The sequence below is a fragment of the Scyliorhinus canicula genome, chromosome 9 (genome assembly GCF_902713615.1).
Source record: "Scyliorhinus canicula chromosome 9, sScyCan1.1, whole genome shotgun sequence".
Lineage (NCBI taxonomy): Eukaryota > Metazoa > Chordata > Chondrichthyes > Carcharhiniformes > Scyliorhinidae > Scyliorhinus > Scyliorhinus canicula.
Window position 1 is genome coordinate 150,920,158 of NC_052154.1, and position 14,345 is coordinate 150,934,502.

The 14,345-nt window shown below is 43.9% G+C and overlaps 1 protein-coding gene across 3 annotated transcripts in view; it reads left to right on the top strand.

Annotated features, from left to right (window-relative positions):
* The window catches only part of syt9b (synaptotagmin IXb), a 155,525-nt gene that overhangs the window by 108,169 nt on the left and 33,011 nt on the right, over window positions 1-14,345 (top strand). For all 3 annotated transcript variants that reach the window (XR_005461911.1, XM_038807899.1, XM_038807897.1), the window contains exons 4-5: window positions 10,487-10,607; window positions 11,465-11,636. Coding sequence is in view for 2 of the 3 variants with exons in the window: in XM_038807899.1 (XP_038663827.1) it covers window positions 10,487-10,607; window positions 11,465-11,636 (293 nt within the window). In the remaining variant the exon portion in view is untranslated. The remainder of the gene's footprint in view (window positions 1-10,486; window positions 10,608-11,464; window positions 11,637-14,345) is intronic.

The following is a 14,345-nucleotide window of genomic DNA, read 5'->3' on the forward strand; positions in this document are numbered from 1 at the left end:
GTACACTTTTCAGGGGATCATGAAGGTTAAAATCTCTTCATTAGTGCCAGGGTACAATTTCAACTCACGCTCTTTGCTATGCGCTATGCGGTCTTTCATCTTCTGAGGGAATTGTTAGCCTTGCACAAATTAATTTAATTCATTAAAATATTCAGCTTGGAATGGGCCTGAATACTCCCAGCCTACGTTGAACATAAAACAAAGAGAAATACAGCACAGAACAGGCCCTTCGGCCCACTATGTTGTGCCGAACTTTTGTCCTAGGTTAATCATAGAATTTTCGACACTAAGGGAAATTTATCATGGCCAATCCACCCAACCTGCACATCTTTGGACTGTGGGAGGAAACCGGAGCACACGGAGGAAACCCACACACACACGGGGAGGATGTGCAGACTCCACACAGACAGTGACCCAAGCCGAAATCGAACCTGGGACCGTGGAGCTGTGAAGCAATTGTGCTATCTACAATGCTACCGTGCTGCCCTTAAGAACAAATTCATCTACACTCCATTATTCTACCATAATCCATATACCTATCCAATAGCCACTTGAAGGTCCCTAACGTTTCCAACTCAACGACTTCCACAGGCAGTGCATTCCATGCCCCCACTACTCTCTGGGTAAAGAACCTACCTCTGACCTCCCCCCTATACCTTCCACCATTTATCTTAAATTTATGTCCCCTTGTAATGGTTTGTTCCACCCGGGGAAAAAGTCTCTGACTATCTACTCGATCTATTCCCCATATCATCTTATAAACCTCTATCAAGTCGCCCCTCATCCTTCTCCGTTCTAATGAGAAAAGGCCTAGCACCTTCAACCTTTCCTCGTAAGACTTACTCTCCATTTCAGACAACATCCTGGTAAATCTCCTTTGCACCTTTTCCAAAGCTTCCACATTCTTCCTAAAATGAGGTGACCAGAACTGCACACAGTACTCCAAATGTGGCCTTACCAAGGTTTTGTACAGCTGTATCATCACCTCACGGCTCTTAATTTCAATCCCTCTGCTAATGAACGCTAGCACACCATAGGCCTTCTTCACAGCTCTATCACACAGCGCCGGAATGTGGCGACTAGGGGCTTTTCACAGTAACTTCATTTGAAGCCTACTCGTGACAATAAGCGATTTTCATTTCATTTCATTTCACTTGAGTGGCAACTTTCAAAGATCTATGAACATAGGCCCCAAGATCTCTCTGCTCCTCTACATTGCCAAGAACCCTACCGTTAACCCTGTATTCCACATTCATATTTGTCCTTCCAAAATGGACAACCTCACACTTTTCAGGGTTAAACTCCATCTGCCACTTCTCAGCCTAGCTCTGCATCCTATCTATGTCTCTTTGCAGCCGACAACAGCCCTCCTCACTATCCACAACTCCACCAATCTTCATATCATCTGCAAATTTACTGACCCACCCTTCAACTCCCTCATCCAAGTTATTAATGAAAATCACAAACAGAAGAGGACCCAGAACTGATCCCTGCAGTACGCCACTGGTAACTGGGCTCCAGGCTGAATATTTGCCACCCACCACCACTCTCTGACTTCTATCGATTAGCCAGTTCATTATCCAACTGGCCAAATTTCCCACTATCCCATGCCTCCTTACTTTCTGCATCAGCCTACCATGGGGAACCTGATCAAATGCCTTACTAAAATCCATGTACACTACATCCACTACTTTACCTTCATCCACATGCTTGGTCACCTCCTCAATAAGACTTGTAAGGCAAGACCTACCCCTCACAAATCCGTGCTGACTATCCCTAATCAAGCAGTGTCTTTCCAGATGCTCAGAAATCCTATCCCTCAGTACCCTGTCCATTACTTTGCCTACCACCGAAGTAAGACTAACTGGCCTGTAATTCCCAGGTTTATCCCTATTCCCTTTTTTGAACAGGGGCACGACATTCGCCACTCTCCAATCCCCTGGTACCACCCCTGTTGACAGTGAGGACGAAATGATCATTGCCAACGGCTCTGCAATTTCATTTCTTGCTTCCCAAAGAATCCTTGGATATATCCCGTCAGGCCCGGGGGACCTGTCTATCCTCAAGTTTTTCAAAACACCCAACACATCTTCCTTCCTAACAAGTATCTCCTCGAGCTTACCAGTCTGTTTCACACTGTCCTCTCCAACAATATGGCCCCTCTCGTTTGTAAATACTGAAGAAAAGTGCTCGTTCAAGACCTCTCTTATCTCTTCAGACTCAATACACAATCTCCCGCTACTGTCCTTGATCGGACCTACCCTCGCTCTAGTCATTCTCATATTTCTCACATATGTGTAAAAGGCCTTGGGGTTTTCCTTGATCCTACCAGCCAAAGATTTTTCATGCCCTCTCTTAGCTCTCCTAATCCCTTTCTTCAGTTCCCTCCTGGCTATCTTGTATCCCTCCAGCGCCCTGTCTGAACCTTGTTTCCTCAGCCTTACATAAGTCTCCTTCTTCCTCTTAACAAGACATTCAACCTCTCTTGTCAACCATGGTTCCCTCACTCGACCATCTCTTCCCTGCCTGACAGGGACATACATATCAAAGACACGCAGTACCTGTTCCTCGAACAAGTTCCACATTTCACTTATGTCCTTCCCTGACAGCCTATGTTCCCAACTTATGCACTTCAATTCTTGTCTGACAGCATTGTATTTACCCTTCCCCCAATTGTAAACCTTACCCTGTTGCAAGCACCTATCCCTCTGCATTACTAAAGTGAAAGTCACAGAATTGTGGTCACTACCTCCAAAATGCTCGCCCACTAACAAATCTATCACCTGCCCTGGTTCATTACCAAGTACCAAATCCAATATGGCCTCCCCTCTGACAATCTACATACTGTGTTAGAAAAGCTTCCTGGATACACTGTACAAACACCACCCCATCCAAACTATTTGATCTAAAGAGTTTCCACTCAATGTTTGGGAAGTTGAAGTCACCCATGACTACTACCCTGTGACTTCTGCACCTTTCCAAAATCTGTTTCCCAATCTGTTCCTCCACATCTCTGCTGCTATTGGGGGGCCTATAGAAAACTCCCAACAAGGGACTGCTCCTTTCCTATTTCTGACTTTAACCCATACTACCTCAGTAGGCAGATCCTCCTCGAACTGCCTTTCTGCAGCTGTTATACTATCTCTAATTAACAATGCCACCCCCCCCACCTCTTTTACCATCATCGCTAATCTTGTTGAAACATCTATAACCAAGGACCTCCAACAACCATTCCTGCCCCTCTTCTATCCAAGTTTCCGTGATGGCCACCATATCATAGTCCCAAGTACCGATCCATGCGTTAAGTTCACCCACCTTATTCCTGATGCTTCTTGCGTTGAAGTATACACACTTCAACCCATCTCCTTGCCTGCAAGTACTCTGCTTTGTCAGTGTTATCTTCCCCACTGCATCACTACACTTTGCCGTCCTGAATATCGGCTTCCTTAGTTGCTGGACTACACATCCGGTTCCCATTCCCCTGCCCCTGCCAAATTAGTTTAAACCCTCCCGAAGACTACGAGAAAACCTCCTTCCCAGGATATTGGTGCCCCTCTGGTTCAGATGCAAGCCGTCCTGCTTGTACAGGTCCCACCTTCCCCAGAATGCACTCCAATTATCCAAATACCTAAAGCCCTCCCTCCTACACCATTCCTGCAGCCACGTGTTCAACTGCACTCTCTCCCTATTCCTAGCCTCGCTACCACGTGGCACCGGCAACAAACCAGAGATGACAACTCTGTCTGTCCTGGCCTTTAACTTCCAGCCTAACTCCCTAAACTTGTTTATTACCTCCACACCCCTTTTCTTACCTACGTCGTTGGTACCAATGTGCACCACGACCTCTGGCTGCTCACCCTCCCCCTTCAGGATCCTGAAGACACGATCCGAGACATCCCTGGCCCTGGCACCCGGGAGGCAACATACCTTCCGGGAGTCTCACTCGCAACCACAGAGTCTCCTATCTATTCCCCTAACCATTGAATCAATGGTTGATGGTGAGGTATTTCCCCCACTACAAACGAGTAATGAATAATTGCAAACTCACTGCCCGTATCGGTCTGAAATGAAATGATGACAAGGTTTCACAGCAGTGACATGTCCCTGGAAGTTATACCCCTTTCAGTGTACTGAATGCCTGATCCCTGTCCACTTGTGTCCTTAATGGTCGCTAACATTTGGCTATTTGATGAATGCAGATGATCCTTTGCATTCTGGGCACCATCTGCTCCAACATTCCCAGAAATAATTTATCCAGCATGAGAATTATGCCAGGTATTATTCTTTTCCCCTTCTTTTCCCCTTGAACAACTGCTGGTACACTATAAAGTTGCAGCTCCATCCAGGCCTTGAATATTGTTGGCTTCGCAGATTCTTCTGGCACTTCCTTCAAAGGCCTCGACAGAATGCTGGAAAAGGTTTGCCATCAGTTAGGTGGTGTTTATATTACATCTACCCATCAACTTGTCTCTGAACTTCTTTCCAACTTTCTTTCCCTTCCTCTTTCTCTTTCGTCTGCATATCCCTCCCTCCTTCCTTCTCTCTCTCTCATTTTCCTCCCGTTCTCTCTTTCCCTCCCTCACTCCCTCCCTCTCTCCTTTTCCCTTAATCCCTCTTTCGGTCTTTCCCTCTCTCCCTCACTTTCCCTTTCCCTCCTCCTCTCTGTCTTTTTTCCTCCTTCTCTCTTCCTTCCTCTCCCTCACTCTAAATCCTCTCCCTCTCTTTCTTTCAATATCTGTCACAAGGTCCCTGAACTCTAGTTTATCCTTAGTCTCTATTTTATTGCTGTTGCTCGGGTCTTTGCTCTTCTAAATGATCCTCATTTGCTCCTGTTCAGCTTTGAAGGGCTAACCTGTTTAATCATGCTCATGTCTGTACTCTCAACAAGTCTCAGGAGAGGATGGGGTTAATTTTAACTTTAGGTATTGATATAACTTATAAGAGATTATTGCCAGTTATACACCACATTTGATGTTCATCTCTATTGATGACAATGGGAGGGAATAACAGGCAGAAAACTCAGTGAGCCAATATTTACACAGAATGTACAGCACAGAACAAGCCATTTGGGCCAGTTGGTCTGTGCTGGTGTTGATGGTCTATATGAACCTCTTTCCCAAATCCTACCAGTTGTATTCTTCTATTAATTTTTCTCTTAAATGCTTCGTCAGCTTCCCCTTGAATAAATCATCGGGCAAAGTTAAGATTACCCTCGTTGGCTTGTACTGTAACTAATTAATTTTCAATATCTGAAAATAGTTCAACCCATTCACGTGGGCAGCATGGTAGCATAGTGGTTAGCCCAGTTACTTCATAGCTCCAGAGTCTCAGATTCGATTCCTGGCTTGTGCCACTGTCTGCGCGAAGTCTGCACGTTCTCCCCGTGTCTGCGTGGGTTTTTCTGGGCACTCTGGTTTCCTCCCACAGTCCAAAGACGTACAAGTTAGGTGGATTGGCCATGCTAAATTGCCCTTAGTGTCCAAAAAGGTTAGGCCGGGTTACTGGGTTAGTGATAGGTGTGGACTTAAGTGGGGTGCTCTTTCAAAGAGCCGGTGCAGACTCGATGGGCTGAATGGCCTCCTTTTGCACTGTAAATTCTGTGATTCATTCCTCTCCCATTTTGCCACCTTCCTGCTTTTGGAACCAAATATTGGCTACTCACCACTGTTCATTTCTTATTCACTTGTTGAATCCTTTCAATCTTGATGCTGCCCCATGTCATGGGCTTGGGATTCAGATACGTAGAAACATTATAGCACAGAAGCAAACCGTTCAGCCCATCATGCCCATGGCAGCCCGAGGACACCCAGGTGCCCTTTCTAATCCCATCTCCCTCACCTGGCCCATAGCCCTGTAGCTTACAGCACTTAAGCTGCAGATCCAGGTACTTTTTAAAAAACGTTTAGGATCTCTGCCTCCGGTACCAAATTGGGCAGTGAATTCCAGACTCCCACTACCCTCTACGTAAAAAAGTTCTTCCTCATGCCCCCTCTACACCACTGCCACTTATCTTGAATCCCCTGGTTCTAGAATTCTCCACCAAGGGAAATAATTTTATCCTGTCAAGTCTATCTCTTTCCCTCAAAGTTTTGTAGACCTCAATTAAGTCACCCCTCAGCGTTCTTTGTTCCAAGGGAAATAACCCCAACCTATCCAATCACTCCTCTTGGCTGCACTTTCCATCCCTGGCGGTATTCTTGTAAACCTCTTCTGCACTCTCCAGTGCATTAATATACTTCTTGTAATGTGATGACCAGAACTGATCACAATCCTCCAGTTGTTGCCTCACCAGTGTTTTATACAATTTGCGCTTGTTAAGATGATTGAATTAATTAAGTGTGTCACACAAGGAATGCTTGGGAGGAAGGTTGGAAATCTTTGAATCAGACAGTCATACGTCACAGAAGAAGACTATTCAGCCCATCATGCTCCTTGAAAATGCTGTGCAGCTTCGCCCCAGACATGGCAACAGGAACAGGCTGCGATTATTAATAACCCTACAGATGGTTGCAGTTCCGGATTACTGGGACCAGCATAAAAATGCTCTGCGTATCAGTAAGTCTCAGCTAAGTAGCAGTGATGTGAAGTGGTGTAAAGGGAGGCGGTGAGGTAGTGGCATTGTCACTGGACTCATAATCCAGAGACCCAGCATAATGCTCTGGAGACCTAGGTTCGAATCCGACCATGGCAGGTGATGAAATTTAAATTCAACATAAATCAGAAATTAAAGACCTAATGATGCCCATGAGGCAGTTGTTGATTGCCATATAAACCCTTTCGGGAAGGAGATCTGCCATCCTTACCTGGTCGGGCCTATGTGTGACTTCAGACCTGCAGCAATGTGATCAACTCTGAAATGCCCTCTGAACTGGCCTAGCAAGCCATTCAGCTCAAGGGCAATAGGAATGGGCAATAAATGTTGGACTTGCCAGCAGTGCCCACATCCCATGAATTAGAAAAAAAGATGATTTTCTGGTATTTGTTTGATTACCTTTATAGATCAAGAATAATTACACCTCACTATCCCGTCCTCCACATTCGAAGATGAAATGGATGAGGTTATATTTTTAACAGGTTGAGCGTTTAAAGTTTGTGCTGTGAACATGCTCATGGGCCATATATCCTTTCCCTGTCCTGCACCAATCCAATTATGTGACATGTCTACTTTTGTATGCTGTGGCCTGCTGGTAGATTTGGAAACTGTTGTTACCTTTATCTCAGTAAACTAGTATTTTACTAACTTGTAATCTGTATTCCATAAAATTTGGTAATGAAAAGGTATCAAACCAGGAGTGCAAATCTCCCAAAAAGGAACAAAGTCCCCGAGCGTGAGCGATTAGCTGCGTGTTTCCCGGTCCTCGCTATTCAGCGCGACTCGCGTTGGATAAGGGTCTGAATGGGGAACAAGAGGACGAGGCCGCACATAGCCCTGCTTTGTACAGCGAGAGATCACGATGCCATTTTTAATGGCATCCCGATCTCCAAGGCCTCCCAAACGATTCCCCAACCTCCCCCACCCCCAAACCGAATCCGATCCTCTGGGAGACCCCCCAGGAGTGCTGATCCATTTGGTCCCCATTTGTGGAGCGCTCGCCCGAGGTCTCCTGGATGAAGCAGATGAATCTCAAAGCTTCAGGGATCTCGGGAATCGGACATCAGAGGGAAGTTTACTGCCTCACTCTAACATGCAGATTTGCCAAAAAATGATCCCACCCATTTCAACATCTTGCGAGAATGCGTTGAATCTCGTGAGGCGTTGCGAGCCGGGTAGATCCTGGAAGCAGGGTTTCCCGGCTTTTAACGGCCATGCTGTGCCATGGCTTGCTGCTTTTCGGGCGCAGCATGGCCGTTGGATCCCCCAGATGTTCCACATAATTCGATCGGTTTAGGTAAGATTCTATCCTGAGAGAATAATTGAGCAGGAGGTTTGCTGGACCAAATGTGTTGAAATGATGCAGGTATGAGAATCTTTCACAGCTTGTTTGCTCGGGGTAGTCGTAACAGCATTAAGCTTCTGCGCTTTCTCAGATTACCCCATGTAGGAAAATCTTAAACAAATTTGAGCTCTGAAACCTGTGACGCATGCCATCCCAACTTGGAAATAAATAGCTTTACCTCCATCAAGGCTGGGTGAGAATTCTGGAACTGTCCACCTAACAGCACTGTGGGGGTACCTTTTGCAGCGGGCAAGAAGGTTGATACAATTTAAGGCAGTTGCCAATGGGCAGTATGCTGGCTTTGTCAGCATTGTCCACATTCAAAAATCAATGAATAACCTTTATTAAAAAATATATCTATTAGGTTGAGCTGCCCAGCGTTGTAATCGCCTTCAGAGATGGGATTACTGCTTCTGGATAATCTACAAGGAGACTGCAGAAATGAATTGAATACATGATTGCAACTTGTTTTTAAAGCATGCGTCAAAGAAAGAACTTGCATTGCTATTGCACCCTTCACATTCCCAAAATACTTTTTTAGTCAGTGGTTTGTTCTTTGTTATCTCTACACTTGACTATTCCAATGCACTCCTGATGATCACCCTCTTAAAACTTATTCAAGCCATGCTTCCCATGTTCTAATTTACACCATATTCTGCTCACCCATTTCCCCTGTACTCACTAATCTACACTGGGCTCAGACAAGCAATGCTTTGATTATACAATTCTCATCCTTGTTTTCAAATCCCTGCACGGTTCATGCCTTCCTATCTTTCTATTCTCCTTGCGGACCACAATCCACTAAGATCTTGGCACTATTTAAATTCTGGCCTCTTGTGCACCCCCAATTTTCATCATGCCACCATTGGCAGTTTTATAAGGTCACAAAGGAGTCCACACCCCGTAGTTAAAAGAAGCTTAGTTCACTTGCAATAACTATTATATATGTAAGAAGTCTTACAACACCAGGTTAAAGTGCAACAGGTTTGTTTAGAATCACGAGCTTTTGGAGCATAGCTCCTTCATCAGGCACTCACCTGTGGCTCACCTGCACTTTCACTAGTGAAAGCTAGTGATTCCAAACAAACCTATTGGACTTTAACCTGGTGTTGTAAGACTTCTTACTGTGCCCACCCAAGTCCAACGCCGGCATCTCCACATCATATTATATATGTCAGACGGTAGATCCCAACTGTGTCTGCCTTGCCGCTGTCTAACTGACCGGCTTTATATACCATACAACTTGATATTGTTTAGACGTCCCTGCCCCCTTAATGGGGGAGCTCAAATTCTACAAGATTAATAATAATAATAAGATTCACGTGGAAGTTAATTGTTCCCACCCCATAACATGTGACAGCTGTTCCTTCAGCTGTCTGGAGTTCCCTCCCTGAACACGCTTCATGTAAACATCTCTCCCTCCTCCTGTCAGACGCTCATTAAAAGCGAATGACCAAGATTTTGGTTACTCGGCTTGATATTTACTTATGTTGCTCAGTGACAAATGTTATAACATAGTGCTCGCATAATGGGACATTTTCTGATATAATGGGACGTTATTTATTTTTGTACAATTTTTTTTGTTGTAATGCAAGGCAACATGACAGCCAATTTGCACACAGCAAGGTCCCACAAACTGCAGGAAGAAAGGTGACCAGATAATTGTTTTTTGTGATGTTGCTTGAGGGATAAATATTGGCCAGGACACACAAGGGACCCCCTTCTATTCTTGGCAATAGTGCTTTGGGATCTTTCACATCCACTGACAAGTATGACAGGAGTTCAATTTAATGTCTGATCCAAAATGCAAGACCAAACTTCATTCTGGGTGGTAAAGCGAAATGGACAATAGTGAATTGACACCAGCCTTACACACCATCTGATTTTATTGCCCATTAATATGGGAAGCATTTGCCTTTTTCAACAAACTATCATTCTAATTTTCATAGTGCTCATTGAGAATCATGAGGAAATGATTAGACCAATTCCAATTCAACTTTTCTGACCTCTTACAAGTTCTTGGCAGCAGCAAAAAGCTGCCAATCATATGGAACAAAGGGGACAAAGCTATAATGTAGAAGGGAGCAGGAGAGTTTGTAACCTTCCCGAGTCAAAAATAAAATTCAGGGTGCGCTGAAATATAATCCATTTGAAGGAAATAACATCATTTGCCACAGCATCACTTCAAAATATCATAAATGAGGCGAGATTGTTTTCATAAGAGGTCCTAGACAGATAATTGCATGAGGTAGATAGACTGCCTCAATTTTCTTCCTGCCATATTGTAGCTTATTGCTTCCACTGTAATTTGATTGATGCGATTCCAGTAGCCCATTTATACACCCTTCTGTCAATGATTAGATAAAGGCCAATGAAAATGCATGTAAATAGAGGAAGATGTGATTTCTGAGATCAGATAGAAATATGTGGCCATGCCGATGACTCCTGAGTGGTATAGAAATTGTACACTTCACAGGAGTTAGATGTGCATTTCTAATTATCCATTAAATGCAATCCAGCGCCACTCAATTTTGTTTTTAATATTTTAGGATAATGTGGACCTCGGAGACCTGATGTTTTCACTGTGTTATCTCCCCACTGCTGGCCGGCTCACTATCACTGTCATCAAGGCTCGCAATCTTAAGGCCATGGATATAACCGGAGCTTCGGGTAAGAATACCACCATTAGAGAACAACTGATGTTTAAAAGAGCGATAGCCCATTAAGACAGCAACTTCTTTTTAACAAGAACCTTAACAGAGTAAAATGTCCCTAGGGCACTCCACAGGAGAGTTATCAGCCAATAGTTGACTTCAAACCATACAAAGGAGAGAAAGGAGGTAAATATTAATGAATGCCTTACAGGATAAGAGAGAGCTGAAGAGGTTTATTTCGAGAATTCTGGAGCTTAGGCTCCAGTCAGCTGAACACTTGGGATGCTCAAGAGGCCAGAATCTAAGGACTCCAGGGGTTTTATTGGATTGTAGAGCTGGAGGAGATTACAGATATAGGGAGGAGCGAGGCCATGGAAGCATTTGTAAGCAATGATGAGCATTTTAAAATCGAGGTGAGTTGCACCATGAACCAATGTCAGCCAGCAAGCTTAAGTGAGGGTGGCACGGTGGCACAGTGGCTAGCACTGCTGCCTCACAGCGCCGAGGACCTGGGTTCGATCCGGGTCCTGCATCACTGTCCATGTGGAGTTTGCAGAGTCTCCCAGTGTCGGCGTGGGTTTCACGCCACAGCGTAAAGATGTTCAGGGCAGGTGGATTGGCCAAACTGCCCCTTAATTGGAAAGATGTTTTTAAAAATTAGCGCCAGTTCAGGTTCTGGCAGCAAAGATTTGGATGAAATCGAGTTGATGGCGGATGGAAGATGGGAAGCTAGCCACAGGCGCATTGGAGTAATCAAATGAAAAGGTAACAAAGACATGAATGAGAATTTCAGCTGATGAGCGGAGGCACAGATGGAAAATGCTGCAAAGGTAGGAGTAGGCGGTCTTATTGACTATCTTGTTGCTCCAACAGATCCGTACGTGAAGATCTCTCTGATGTGCGATGGAAGAAGGTTGAAGAAGAGGAAAACATCAACAAAGAGAAACACATTAAACCCTGTGTATAATGAAGCCATAGTCTTTGATGTTCCCCCTGAAAATATTGACCAAGTTAGCTTGTTAATAGCTGTCATGGATTACGATCGGTGAGATACCTGTTTAAAAATATAGTATCAATAGCTGATTATTACAGTAACAGCCTGCTAAACAGAAAGTACACAAGATCAGATAACATCTGAAAGGAGAAAACAAACAGGTTAAGGTCTTGGGTGTGAATCCTTCGTCAGAATTGAAAAGCAAAACTGCACAAAATAATATTTTGTTTTTCAATTCTTGACTCTGATGAAGAAAAGGTCAAGAAGCTCTTTTCTCATTTTAGGTGCGAATAGACCTGCTGTGTATTTCCAGCATGTTTTATTGTCCATTAATTACAATTAATTACCTCTACTAGGGGCTGTTTAGCATAGGGCTAAATCGCTGGCTTTGAAAGCAGACCAAGCAGGCCAGCAGCACGGTTCGATTCCCGTAACAGCCTCCCTGAACAGGCGCCGGAATGTGGCGACTAGGGGCTTTTCACAGTAACTTCATTTGAAGCCTACTCGTGACAATAAGCGATTTTCATTTCATTTCATATACAGTCCATGTGGTGTAGGTACATCCACAGTGCTGTTAGAAAGGGAGTTGCAGGATTTTCACCCAGCGATATAGTTCCAAGTCAGGATTCCAAGAACACTCAAGAAGCTCGACACCTTTTCTTTGCTGGAGAGAGTTTATTTAGTTCACATTCAACAGTACTCCAACACACCAGTGCCCCAGCTATCCCGATTTAGAGGTACACATCACCTGTTTGATAATGCAATTGTCACTAAACCACACCAATTTGATAAAGATGGTGTGGGGCTTGGATGGAACTTGAATGTGGTGGTGTTCATATGCATCTGTTTTTTAGCAAAAGTTGCAAGTTTAGAAGGTGCAGTCGAAGGCATCTTGGTGAGTTGCTACAGTGCATTTTGTGGATGTTATACACAACTGCCTCTGCGCGCCAGTGGTGGAGAGAATGAATGCTTAAGTTGGTGAATTCAGTGCCAATCAAGTGGGTGCTTTGTCCTGGATGGTGTCGAGCTTCTTGAGTGGTCTTTGAGCTGTACTCATCCAGGCAAGTGGAACGTATTCCATCGCACTCTTGAATTTTTCTTGTAGATGGTGGTTAGGCTTTGGGGAGTCAGGTGAATGCAGGACTCCTGGCTTTTGACCTATTCTTGTAGACACAGTATTTATATACCTGGTCCAGTTCAGTTTCTGATCAATGGTAACCCCCAGGATTTTGATAGCAGGGGATTGCTGGATGCTAATGCCGTTGAATGCCATGGGGAGATGTCTAAACTCTCTCCTCTTGAAGATAGCCATTACCTGGTATATTACTAGCCACTTTCCAACCCAAGCCTGCAAATTATAAGGTCTTGCTACAAATGACAGAGGTCAAGTGATTAACTGAAATATGGGGACATGTTGTACCACCAATGGATAGCAAATCTGTTGGTGGGACTTTGAGTTTTTACCTTTACATGAAATCTGATTGAAGAATTGTGCAAGTCCAAACTGCTTGCTTCTTCCAACCTTTTGGCGTAAGCCTGGAAACATTTTCTAGCTTTTAAGTATGTATTTGTATCTAAAATATTCCATAGAGTAACTGTGGCCCCAAGATATGTACTTAGTGAAGTCTGCTGAGAAAATATTCACAGAAATCCGAAGGCCAACATGATTCTGAACGTGCCCTTCTCAAGGGATTTGAACATGCTGAAAACCTTTGAAACTATGCAAAACCTTTCTAACATTCCCAGTAACATTGTACCTAGATGAACCCTACTAATGCAAACTTTGGTGTTTTCAGATCTTCTGTACTTTCTGCAAAGGTGTGTTAGCTGGTGAAATCTCACCTCTTTGCCAGTGTCTGCAGCAATCAACATTTCCCACTGAGATGTGTAGGCCTGGACTATCCCTGCCCAGGACAACACTGGCAGTCTAACCAAGCCCTCACATGTATCTGGGGCTGGCATTGCCATTCTGAAAATTAAACAGCCCCTATTCTAAATGGCAAAAAAGGTGCCAGATCCATTCATTCCTCATCTCAAGTTGCTCTTTATTGGCTTATTTCAAACCCAAGCTGGAAGGCACGCTAATGATAAAATATTCAGGATTAATTAAGAGCATAGCTTTCTAGCTTTTATTTTCAAGAGGATTGAGTTTGATCCTCAAAATACCAAGGAGAAATTAAAATTAACACTCCATAATAAATGTAGACTATTTTGCAATGATGCCAGCTGTTCATTTTAAAACTACCATTTTCCTCTTTATCCTTTTTTAACTCCAACCAAGCTGTGATTCTGTTCAGTGGATCTGTTCAGTGGATGTGGAAGACATAACTGACAAATATGGGGAATGATTTTCATGCAGTTCCTTGATGAGCAACTAGGAGGCATATGTTTGGCCTGTTAAGGTGCCCTGCTCCCAACTAATCAATACCTTTTCCACCCTTGCACTTCCAAAATTTGGGAAAGTTTTCACCTTTTGGAGAAAGCCCCAGTATAAATGAGAGTTGGTCTGAAACTCAAGTCTCCAAATTCATCCCAACACTCTTACTATAAGTTGTTCTGTCATGCAAATCTGATAAGGTCACATTTTAGCTCTGCACATGTGTATCCATTTTGAAAGGGTTAAAATCAGGCCCTTAGAGTGCATTTACATGACAATCCTGAAGTTAATGCAAAATTACTTAATTTCACACTTACGCTAAAGTTAAGAATTTGCCTGCCCGGTTGTAAAATTTCACAAAGCGGGAGAGCATAACTGGAGTT